Source organism: Thalassophryne amazonica, chromosome 3 (assembly GCF_902500255.1).
Source record: "Thalassophryne amazonica chromosome 3, fThaAma1.1, whole genome shotgun sequence".
Classification (NCBI taxonomy): Eukaryota; Metazoa; Chordata; class Actinopteri; order Batrachoidiformes; family Batrachoididae; genus Thalassophryne; species Thalassophryne amazonica.
Genome location: NC_047105.1, coordinates 80,552,150 through 80,565,310, shown reverse-complemented (window position 1 = coordinate 80,565,310; position 13,161 = coordinate 80,552,150). Strand labels below are relative to the sequence as shown.

The 13,161-nt window shown below is 42.9% G+C and overlaps 1 protein-coding gene across 5 annotated transcripts in view; it reads right to left on the bottom strand.

The window, feature by feature from the left end:
- The window catches only part of ppfia4 (PTPRF interacting protein alpha 4), a 289,705-nt gene extending 277,653 nt beyond the window's left edge, over positions 1-12,052 (bottom strand). For 4 of the 5 annotated variants that reach the window (XM_034166935.1, XM_034166936.1, XM_034166937.1 and 1 more), the window contains exons 1-2: positions 11,712-12,049; positions 11,299-11,591 (exon numbers count right to left, since the gene is read on the bottom strand). In XM_034166935.1, the coding sequence (XP_034022826.1) occupies positions 11,299-11,556 (258 nt within the window). In that variant the 5' untranslated portion in view covers positions 11,557-11,591; positions 11,712-12,049. Of the gene's footprint in view, positions 1-11,298; positions 11,592-11,711 lie in introns of all 5 variants that reach the window. The other variant, XM_034166938.1, reaches the window with a different exon arrangement.
- Positions 12,053-13,161: the final 1,109 nt, after the last annotated feature.

Genomic DNA, 13,161 nt, shown 5'->3' with positions numbered 1-13,161 from the left:
CAAATTTGTACATGTGTAAGGCAAAAAAAAAAAAAAAAAAATTATATATATATATATATATATATATATATATATATATATATATATATATTATATATATATATATATATATATATATATATATATATATATTTAAAGGGCGGGGGGTCTGGGGGAGCGGAGCCCCCCAGAAGCTGAAAGGTTTTAGCCATGCTCATGCTACCCTGAAGTATTTACTCAAAAAAAGTCTGAAGGACCTAAATTACATATACATATTATTATTATTATTATTGCTAAAGAATGTGTGATTTTTCAGTATTTAAGTCACACTGAAGTGTTTATCGCAGGACCTCCCAAACTAGTAAAAAAAGTATACTCTGGAAAATACGGGAAGCATGTAAACTGTGGTGGTACTAATGTAAACTGATGCTGTCTGATCCTACACAGCTCTCTAAAGAATACTGGACAATACTGCTGACTTCCTGACAACATACGAGGTCTATTAGAAAAGTATCCGACCTTATTATTTTTTTCAAAAACCATATGGATTTGAATCACGTGTGATTACATCAGACATGCTTGAACCCTCGTGGGCATGCGAGAGTTTTTTCACGCCTGTCGGTTACGTCATTCGCCTGTGGGCAGTCTTTGAGTGAGGAGTCGTCCACCTGCTCGTCGATTTTTTTCATTGTTTAGGAATGGCTCAGAGACTGTTGCTTTGTTTGATAAAAATTTTTTCAAAACTGTAAGGCACAACTGAGTGGACACCATTCAATAAATTCAGCTGGTTTTCGGTAAAAATTTTAACGGCTGATGAGAGATTTTGGTCTGGTAGTGTCGCTTTAAGGGCGGTCCACGGCGCCTGACGGCGATCTGCGCTTCGAGGCGGCAGCGTCTCGCCGTTTCAAGTTGAAAACTTCCACATTTCAGGCTCTGTTGACCCAGGAAGTCGTCAGAGAACAGAGAACTTTCAGAAGAAGTCGGCATGAGGAGTTTATTCGGACATTCCATTGTTAACGGTCATTTTGTAATGAAAGAACGTGCAGGCAGAGTCGCATGTCGGGCCGGACCCGACCGCGGGGGGTCGCGGCAGGAAAAACACCTCCGTTGGAAATCTTAACGGGCAAGTTGGAACATGCCCAAGCTGTTAAACAATTTCTCAGTTACTCACTTGTTGAAAGCCATTAAAAGCTGCCTGAATTCTACAAATGGTTTTCAACACGGAGGTGTTTTTCCTGTCGCGGCGCACACAGATTTGCCGAGTCGTCACGGAAACGACTCGGCGAATTTACGCGTACGTCTTTCATTAAAAAAATGTCCTTAAACAGTGGAATGTCCGCATAAATTCCTCATGCCGGCCTCTTCTGAATCTTCTCTGTTCTCTCACGATGTCCTGGGTGAATTAAGCCTTAAATTAGGATGTTTTCAGCTCGAAACAGGCCGACGACAGCGCCTGGAAGCGCTGCAGGACGTCCCGCTCCGTGGGAAGTCCTTACACCGACAGAAACACCCCATAATCTCTCATCAGCCGTTAAGCTTTTCACAGAAAACCATCTTAATTTCTCGAATAGTGTCCACTCGGATATTCCTCACAGGTCCAGAAAAAATTTTGATAAAGCAACGCGCGCCGTCTCGAGCAGCGTATGAAACAAAGGAATTCAGCCGAGAGGGCGGGACCACATCTCACTCAAGGCCTGCCCACAGGGAAATGACGTCACCGACACGCGTGAAAAAACTCACGCATGCGCACGAGGGTTCAAGCATGATTGGTGTAATCACATGTCATTCAAATCCATATAGTTAAAAAAAATAATAAAAGGGTCGGTTTATTATCTAAGAGACCTCGTATACTCACTTTGTTCATTAAACAAAGGTCAGTAATCCAGTCAAGTCACTACACTGGATGGTAGCATCTAAAATACAATGCCCCGAACACTGTCAACAAGACTGTCTTTTTCTTTTGTTTTCTTTTTTTGTGCTGTGGGGAAAGGGGGTCTGCAGTGGACTGGTTCAACTGGTTCAGTAGTGGGGTTTTGGTGCTGAGACAACCACTGGCTATGCTCCTGGTCTAGAGATGTTGAGGATGTCTAATGGCCAGGTCACACAGCATATGACAATTCCTGAGCAAAGGAAAAAAAGTAAAAAAGTCACAAATCATTCAGAAAAGGTGGCAGAATGAGCTTTCTACTCTTCCCATCACTGAATAGCCTGCAAATCAAGAGCACAAAAAGAAAGAAAGACGAACAAACTGAAACCGAAGCTAACGTTGATCTTGACGCTTTAAACAAAACGCGCCTGGAGCCATTGCTGGAGCAGTAAGGACTGGCTAGATACACTACCGTGGTGCATATAATGCCGCGTTCACACAGGACAACACACGACGCCACAAATTCGCATCCCTCGCCTGGCGATGGACGCGCCACCATTGCCCAGTGTGTCGCTCTGCTTTCACTGCGAAAATTCAGCCCAATGCTTCATCAAATAGGAGGAGCTTCCATTCCGCTCGCCATCAAGTCAACATGTCAGAGCTTGATCACACGGAGCGAGTTGCTGTGCTCTGTTTGTTGTGGAAAGCTGACAAACGTCTCCAGTGGCGCTGTCCCTGGGTTCACAACATCCTCATGAGATGTTCCCAATTCAGGGAGTTTCATTATTTGCTGCAGGAGCTGCATCTGGATGATGGCCGCTTTCAGCGATACTTCTGCCTCTCCAGGACCCAGTTTAAGGACCTCCTGTCCCGTTCGCGTGTGCACATGTGAACAATTAAAAAAAAAATCCTGGCTGCCGCTGCTGCTCGCTCTCCCCTCAAACTCTGTCATAATTGTGTTACAAACACCATAGACCACAAATTACATTCAGTTGGAATATTTATAGACCTTAAAAAGGCTTTTGATACAATTAATCAAGACATATTAATCAATAAACTTGAACAGTATGGGATTAGGGGGTTGGTGTTGCACTGGGTGAGAAGCTACTTAAGTAACAGAAAACAGTTTGTGAAGTTGGGGGAATATACATCATCATGCTTGAACAATGCTTGTGGCGTCCCACAGGGGTCAGTATTGGGTCCAAAACTGTTTCTAATTTATATAAATGATATTGTCAATGTTTCCAAAATATTAAAATTAGTATTATTTGCAGATGACACAAGCATTTTTTGTTCAGGGGGGGGATTTGCAGGAGTTACTGAGGAGGATCAGTATAGAAATGGGAAAATTGAAAATATGGTTTGACAGAAACAAATTATCATTAAACTTAAGTAAAACAAAATACATGTTATTTGGCTATTGTAATACAGACATACAGGTTCAGTTACAAGTCGAGGGGGTAGATATTGAAAGGGTACATGAAAATAAGTTTCTGGGGGTGATAATAGATGATAAGATAAACTGGAAGACTCATATAAAACATATACAAAGTAAACTGTCAAGAAGCATTTCAGTTCTAAACAAAGCGAAACATATTCTGGACCACAACTCACTCCGCATTCTTTACTGCTCACTGGTTTTACCATATTTACAGTACTGTGCAGAGGTATGGGGTAATACTTATAAAGGTACAACACAATCACTATCAGTAATGCAGAAAAGAGCTATAAGAATTATTCATAATACTGGCTATAGAGATCATACAAATCCACTATTTTTACAATCCAAATTCTTAAAATTCACAGACTTGGTTCATTTTCAAACAGTACAAATTGTGTATAAAGCAATAAACAATTTACTTCCAGCAAATATTAAAAATATGTTTTTTAACAGATCAGGGGATTACAGTCTGAGGGGGAAATTGAATTTAAAGCATCAGTGGGCACGAACAACATTAAAAGGTTTCTGTATTTCTGTCTGTGGGGTGAGGATGTGGAACAGATTGGGAGTGGGGCTCAAGCAATGTCCAAGCATGAACCAGTTCAAACAGCGGTACAAAAATATGTTTTTTTCTGGGTATAGGGAGGAGGAAGGGTAATGAGGGTTAGGGTGTTTTTGTTTTTTTGCTTCGGCTTGTAAATATATAGTATTTTGTATGTAAGTAGGTATGTGTAGGTGTATATTTATGTTTGTGTATATATATGTGTATATATGTATATGTATATATATATATATATATATATATATATATATATATATATATATATATATATATATATATATATATATATGTGTGTATGTATATGTATATATATATATATTGATATCGGTTTAGGTGTGTAGGAATCTATGTGTATATGTGGCAAAGGGTATTACTGGTTGTGGGGAAGAAGGGGTAGGGATAAATAAGCTGATGCTTCACCCTACCCCTTTTCGGACATGTTGGGTACACAGTAGGAACTTTTTTGTTGTTGTCTTTACAGATCTATCTTGTAATTGTTGTTGTATCAAATGTTCGAAATAAACAGTTTTCATTCATTCATTCATTTTCATTCATTCATTCATTCATTCATTATAAACCAGTCACCATTTGTTTTGTTATACATCTATGTAGTTAATAAAATTATCTTCACGGACGATTCATTCGCACTCGCACGTGAAAAAAAAATGGCTGCTGCCGCTGCTGCGGTACTGCTGCTCGCTCTCCCCTCAAACTCTGTCATAATTGTGAAATAAAGGACAAAAGGGACATAAGTCCTGCTCACAGGCTGGCTGCCAGAGACAGGACACGTCCACATCAAGTATAAACTCCAGACATCTCCACGTCACTACATATCCAGTCCCTGATTGGTCATCGCGACGCGACAAGACGAAAAAGTTCAGATTTTTCAACTTGGGGAGGAGGGCAACGCGACGCAATATCGCGCCACAAACGCGCCAATTGCTTCATTCGCATCCATCGCGTCGCGTTGCGTGGCTTGGACTTTTGTGGCACTACAACGCATCCTTCCATAGGGATTACATGGCAACCTGTCGCCGCTGTCGCTCACATGTCGTCCGGTGTGAACGCGGCATAAGGATGCAATGCGGCATTATTCACGCCACCGTGGTGTATGCAGCCTTTGCACGCGATCCAACCCACTGTGGAGATCTGTGTGCACATCGGTGGATTCACCTGCTCTGGTTGCTTGTGCAGAAAACAAGAGGGATCATCTCCTTCATCATCAGAATCCTGTCTGGTTCAGACTCTGATGACACTCTGCGCACACCGTCTTGCTCCAATTAAGAAAAAAAAAAAAAACTGAAGCACTTGCTCAACATTCACAAGACGTCTCATTTTTACTAAAAAAAAAAAAAAAAACACCACTACACTAACCACACATGCTAAATACTCCACCAAAATAATATACACTCCAAACATGCCAATTTTTTTTTTCATTGCAGAAATGCGCTCTGTTCTCAAATCGGTAAAGCAAAAGGCACTCACGTTTCCAGATCGAACATATACAGCGGGACACACTGCTTCCTTGTCAGGGCTGGGAACATCAGATCGTAAAGTTCAGAGTGCTTCTGTGTCCTCCCCCCCCCCCCCCCCCCCGAAAAAAGTAGAAAATATTACCATTTAAACTCACAAGCAAACTTAAAGATTCTTGTTTCAGCATTGAGAGCAAGACAGAAGGAGAGAAGGAGAGAGAGATAGCGCTGTCTCTCTTTCTCTTTCTCTCTCTCTCTGCCTTTTTTTTTACAGCAGCCACACTCGCCCCATCACATGCAGCGGCAGAAGCTCCACACCACACACCAGTACTGCCAGCAGAGGAGCTGCATCTCTCCTCCACAGCAGCGCTCACAAACCGGCTTTTGCACGGTATGAAAATGTTCAGTTGGTCGAATGAAGTCGAACTAAACGCTAAGGGCCCCTTCACACATAGTGCACATTTGGTTGAATTATGGCGAAACAGTTTGAATTAGCGCACCATGAAACATCGCGCCAACGGGCAGGCGTGTACAATCCCGGTGCAACTGTTCATGTACGCGCCGGTGTCTTTCGAGCAGGAACACAGTGCAAGCTGCTGCAGCTGCTCGCACTGTGGGAGGAACTGCACCACATTGCGCTGCTGATGTGGAAGAAAATAAAATAAAAAACAGCTGTATAATTAGTGAAGATCACTCGGTTGATCGGGAAGCAACACAGAGCCCCACGGTTAAATAGCCCTGGTTAAATAAATAAAAAAATGCCACTCCTGGGAGTTGAACCTGCATGCTCTGATTACCAGACAGAAACTTTACCACTGCGCCACAACCACTGTCTCATAACAGGAGCGTGAAATGGTTAAAATCAACAAGCAAATAAATGTATTTTCTAAAGCGTTGTGATAACTGACCAAACGGCATATGGTATGGTGTATTTCTGCTGATATGTGACTGAAAGTGGCGTATTTGTTGTACTGTTGGCCTGTCATATGGTCCTGCAGTGCGCCACTCACTGTCCTATCAGACAAACGTAACATTCAGATCGCCTGCTGCATGTCCACATGAACTGGCGGTCCGGTCCACCTGGAACAGCCTGTCAATGTGCATGCTCTCTAGCCCGTCGCACAAGCGATGTATGTTTTCATGTATTTTGACGTGAGGACAGCAAGCATACACATGCATGTGTCCGCCAAAGCACAGTGCGTGTTCTGCAGCTCTGATGTCCAGGACCAGAATGTCAACAGCTGCTATGCTCCGTCCGTTCAGCGCACAGACCAAGGTGTCACTCTGCATCTCACCGGGGAGGCACACAAACCACACGCATACACGTGTTGTGGGGGAGAGCGGGGGGAGCGCGCAACACACGCACACATGTTGTGAGGGGGGAGCCGACACTCTGGCACATCACATGTGCACTCAGCAACTCCACAGTCGTGGGGCACTTAGACAAACGTTTTGAATACAATTCCTGCTTCATGCTCACTTTGTGCGCACTTCGACCAAATTTGCACTATGTGTGAAGGAGCCCTAACATTACAAAAACTAAACAAATGACAAGAAACCATCAAGAATGACAGCAAAACAAAATACAAACAAACTGAGGTTTTCAGTGGCATTTGTTCAAATTTTTTCGACAGTTTAGAAATCCTGATGAAGTGCAAGCTGCAGGGATGAAGCTGTGTGAAGGTTAAATGATGCCAACGAAAGTCAACGAAAGTCCAGATTTCTTGTTTCATTTGGGCTTCCTTGCACCTCGTTAAGTGCCGTGTAACCAGGCCTTTAGGTATCGGTTTACCAGGTTTCCTCTAAAAATATCATAGTAGACTCAACCTAAAGTCCCATTCTCACTTTCACAGATACGTGGTCTGTCCATAAATTAACGGTCCTTTTTATTTTTTTTAAAAACTATATGGATTTCATTCATATGTTTTTACGTCAGACATGCTTGAACCCTCATGCGCATGCGTGAGTTTTTCCACGCCTGTCAGTGACGTCATTCGCCTGTGAGCACGCCTTGTGGAAGGAGTGGTCCTGCCCCCTCGTCGGATTTTCATTGTCTGGAAATGGCGAAATGAAAAGGACTTTTTTTCCATCAGAATTTTTTCAGAAGCTGTTAGAGACTGGCACCCAGAAACCATTCGAAAAATTTATCTGGCTTTCAGTGAAAATTTTACGGGCTTCACAGCTACAGCTTTAAGGACCCCTTTAAGGACGGTCGGTGCACCGCGCTGCGAGCTGCGACGATGCGGCACAAACCACTGGATCATTTCTAAGCTGATGGCTCTGTGGATACGAGACCGTCGTGTGCTCTTTCTCTGGTTATCACAAGACCTGGACATCAGCCATTTTCCGGCAGATTTCACTTTTAACAAGAGATTTTGTCATGGAAAGCCGCGCGGAGGCTTCGCGCGTCACGACCGATTCGCTGATGAAGCGAGACAAAGGAACACCTCCGTTTCGGAGTGTTAGAGGACAAGTTGGGACATGTCTATCTCGGCTTTCAGTGCTTACCAGTCGAGTGAGTATAAAATAACTTGTGGAGAGCTGGACATGTCAAAGTCCTTATTCTCTGTGAAGCCCGTAAAATTTTCACTGAAAGCCAGATAAATTTTTCGAATGGTTTCTAGGTGCCAGTCTCTAACAGCTTCTGAAAAAATTCTGATGGAAAAAAAGTCCTTTTCATTCCGCCATTTCCAGACAATAAAAATCCGACGAGGGGGCGGGACCACTCCTTCCACAAGGCATGCTCACAGGCGAATGACGTCACCGACAGGCGTGGAAAAACTCACGCATGCGCACGAGGGTTCAAGCATGTCTGACGTAAAAACATATGAATGAAATCCATATAGTTTTTGAAAAAAATAAAAAGGTACGATACTTTATGGACAGACCTCGTATGTATCCGCAAAGGTGACTGCATGTCACCATGACAAACCAGTGTCGCAGACCGAACGGTCCGCCCCAAAAATCAGTCCGCCCTGCCTCCACTGCGCAAGGGCCATTTCAGAGCTTAGCTGCTCATCTAAGACAGAGTCTCTTCACCCAAAGCGATCAAATGGATTAGATTAATGGGATTATTGACAAGGTAAAATTTCTTAACTCATTTTAAAGTCAGTTTTAAGCAGAAACAAGGCCGTTTTAAGCAGAAATGAGATGATAATCCGCGAACCACGGCTATTAACACATGCGCAGTGAAGGCAGGGCAGACCAATTTTTAGGGGGGACCGTTTGGTCTGCAACACCGGCATGTTACAATCACAGTTGCCTATACTTTGGATGTGATTTATCCTTGTATAACACCAAAACAGATCCTCGTCATTTGATTGGATTGTATGTCACATGGCATTTATTATTTGTCCTACCGTATAGAGAAATAGTCCACTCTATGCTTTATGTCATTGTTCGTGCAATGTTGTCCCATTTATCATTCATCCAGGTTCTATACATTTTGCTCCACTGAACAACTCCACCACCTTTGAGTAAAAATGCATCCATAACACGAGTAAGCTAAATCCAGTATGCCGTGTTCTCTGGGACATCTCTAACCATAGAAACACTACCAGATGAAGAACTGGACAAATTCCAAATGTGATTTTTCACTGGATTGAAGAAAGCAGACGCAAGTACTTTTTCATCTCATTTTGAAGCAACTCATGAAAATATTCGTACACATAAACATTCATTATTTGTATACTCGCGCACAATTTGATGATACAATAAGCCAGACTTGTATCACGTGCATGTGCAAACACAACTGCAGAACACCTGTAGTATAATTTTACACACAACCTCAGCCATGTAGGAAAATCTCCCTGCGATGTCATGGCATATACAACAACATAGGGGTTCCACAGAAACACAAGGGATTACCAAGCATGTCAATGTTCAAGATGGAAATAATGAATTTTAAAAAGTGAAAATCCAGCCATGGTTTAAACAAAACAAAAAATTCCAGGTTCATCACAGACATCCTTCCAGAACCGGTTTCAAACAACACATTCTCGCTCCCAACTCAACACATATTGGCTTGGTCAGCCAATATGTGATGACCTACCATATCTCACGGCATTTCATGACTCAACATCACGAAATATACATTAATCTATTGGTTCTTGATACTGTCACGAAAAGTGCCACATTTTCGTAATGGGAGCACGAGTTCATTCAAATACATTCCGTGAGGGGAGCACGAAATGAAAAGTGATGGGGGGGGGGGGGGAGTCTGGGGGGTTATGGTTAAGGTTAGGGGAAGGGGTAGGGTTAGGTTATGATTATGGTTAGGGGGAGAGTTAGCAATAGTAAGATTAAAAAAAAATGCTGCCACAAAAATGTGACTCATTTCGTGATAGGAGCATGAAAAAAAAACTTGTGAGACTGGGTTGGTGAGGACTTGGGTAGCCCCTTCCTGTCATTAATTCAGCCCACTCTCACATTTTTAAATCTTTTTTTTTTATCAAATTTTCGTGACAGGGTTTTTTTTTTACTCACTATTACTAACCCTGCTCCTTCCCCTAACCATAACCATAACCACCACTAGGGTTGGATATCGAGAACCGGTTCTTTTTGGGTATCATTAAGAAATGATTCGATCCACCAATGTCAATAGTCTTTTTGCTTAACTATTCCCTTATCGGTCCTTCAGAGCGGCCGTTGTTTTTGAGGGTGTTTGTCGGGAAAATGATCATTTCTCTATGTTGATTACAGACCCTGCAGTGGATCTGTAATCAACCGTTTCTGCAGCGTGACTCCACTTTGAAGCATGAACCTACAAAGCAATGCTTCGATCCACTGACTCGGTGGTTCACTGATTCGCTGCTCTTCAGAAGCGACAAGTCCGCTTCTTAACCCCTCTCAAAGCCATTAAAATATGTCAATCGTGAGTCACTTTTATGTGGATTAAAGTCACAAACTGGGACTCTTGTCTTGTTGCAGTCAAGAAACGAGAATCGTCCTTCGTTCCGTTGGCACAGCTCCAAACGCTGTGCGACTCTCTGCCAAGACAGAGTCTGCTCGGAATTAATAACTTCAAAGCAAATTGCCGCTTTAAATAAAATGACACCTCTTTCCAAACGCTGTAATACAGACAATAAAGTACAATCGACTAAAACGTTTTTTTTTCCTCCCAAAATGAGATATCCTACATTCTTTATGAATTACATCCTGACGTGCAGCGCAGTCAGCTGAGCTCAGCGCAGATGTATGGAAAGACATTGATGCCAATAATGTCTGAAAGGAAATGCTTTTGACAACAACTACAGGTTTTGTTTATTTCTATTTATGTCCAGAGATCAAGCATCCACCATGTAGAGTTTATTTAGGTACAGAGTTTAACGATCCAGCGACTAATTTGATATTTATTTACTTTAAGACTCAATAAAATGTTGCTGACATAGAAAACCTATAAAGCCTACTTTTAATACACAGAAAATTCACAAGAGGTATCGATAAGGAATCGGCTCGATAAGTGGAACCGATAATGGTATCGATATCGATAAAATCCTATCAATACCCATCCCTAACCACCCCTGACCCCCGCTGCACTTTTAATTATGTGCACCCTTCACGGAATTAATTAGAATACATTTGTGCTCCCATGACGAAAATTTTGCACTTTTCGTGACAATATGACAAACCAATAGATTAATGTGTATTTCTTGCTGCTGCATCAGGACATGCCATGAGACTGGTTTGCATTAATTAGGTGTGGGCCATTTCAGTGCTTGACTCCTGCACCATCCATTGACAGAGCAGTATTGTTAAACTCAGGGTTCGGATAAGCCTTTAGCTTTTCCCTGCTACCCAACTCTTCACACATTGACCTTCGGTCACAACGGTTTTACTCAAAATGTGACAAGTTGAAAGAAAGAATGTGATGCAGATCAGTTAAAGGGAAAATTGATATACTGAATGACCTAGAGTGTACAGTTGTCCACTATATGCTGTGTACCCCCCCCCCCGGAAGTCCACCTGTGCTCCTCACCTGAGGCAGCGCGGCGTTGATCTGCCGCTGGAGCACGTCCCTCTCATGCAGCGCCCCCTGCAGCTTAGTTTGTGATTGAATGAGGTTCTCCTGAGTCTCCCGGAGGGACTCCAGCAGCTTATCCCTCTCATCCAGCATGTTGACCATCAGCTGCTCGAAGTTGGCCTCCTGATCTGAGCCGTTGGGGACGCCGCCGGTTCCTCTCGGAGGACCGGCCGAGTCTCCCTCACTGATAGTCGGCATCACCTCGCACATCATCTTCGCCTCCTCTGTGGTCTGAACAAGGCGCTGCGCTGAGGACGCACAAAAATGGACACGAGGGCCTATGAACGCCCATTCCGTGCAAAAATAAATAAATAAATCAATAAAACCAGCCGCGCGTACGTCGGTTTGATGGCATTACGTCGCCTTACCTTGATCAGTGTGACTTGAACGATGAGATGACGGCTGACCTTCCGTCCATATTAACCGGCGTTTTTTCACCTCGTGAGCAGATCCGCCCTGCGCGCGCCGCGCACTCACATGTCGAAATCCCGCCGTAATGTGATTGACAGCTCAGAGGGAGACGGCTCCGGCTGCAGGGGTGGTGCCCGCGTGCACGACGCCGATCATAGTACACGCTCAGCAAAATTAAAACCCACGTAAAGATCCCATCGGCGTTAGATGTTAACACAGCGACTGAATAAAGCTTTATCTGCATCCGCCTTCCATCCCTCCACTCCTCCACCGAGCCCACCCTCACTCCTCCTCCTCCTCCTCCTCACCCGCTCTGTCTTACACACACATTTGGGAATCTGCAGTTGTCACCTCCAGGACACAGCACTGGAAATAAGAGACCACCCATCACAGCCTTACATCTCCAACGCGTACGTGCGCCGCTTCCAGAGCTGGACGAGCCGCATTCATTACAAATATACATTAACTTTACACATCAGCAGCATTCAGCACGTTAGGATCTGGTCAGTTCTGCAGTAATAAGAATAACTAGAATGGCACTGTTGACGTTTTCCTTTCAGCACTTTATTATTCATTGTGAAAGTTTTTATTTTTGACCTTATTGCTCACATCTTGGATCCTGATTGTTGATCTTTATTCCTGATTGCAGCTTTTTCATCCTGATTGCTACATTTTAATCCCGATTATCTCTATGGTGTTGATCTTTGACCTGATTTCTGGTCTTTGATCCTGTCATTCTTTGATCCCAAGGCTGTACCCCATCATAGTGCAGCAGATAACAGAATATTTGCAGAGGAATCCTTCAAATCCGGTTACAAGCACCAAAGTTTGACTGTGTATACCTTTTGGTATATATATTAGAAAAATAACTTTAGCCATTTGAATTTTTAATAGGGGGCCAAGTAGGGGTCAATTGAAGAACTGCATAGGGGTAAAAAAAAAAATGTTCCAATCATATTGTAAGCTATACCACATTATGTGTCTGATCACAAAGATTCAAAAAAGGTGTAGTTTGGACTATCTGTGACTGAATGTTCTGGAGTTATGGGGTAAAAACAGCAAGAATGGTGACAAAGGTTAGTTTCAGTTTGTACAGGGGTCAGATGTTAAAATTGCTCCAGTTTAGGTAAAACATGGTGCAAATTATTGGTTGAGTTAGTAGGGTTTTAAAAAGAAATAGTTTGCACCATGTGTCATGCTTAGTTATCATGTTACAGAGTACCATATGTCACATGTCATAGAATCCAATGGACGTCAACATTGTTTGACGTTTATTTTGGAGACCAAACATTCAGCACAGTCAGAACTATTCCATTTGTTAATCCTATTAGTTCCATCAATAATTTGCACCACGTTTTACCAGAACTGGAGCAACTTTAACTTTAGACCCCTGTACAAACTGAAACT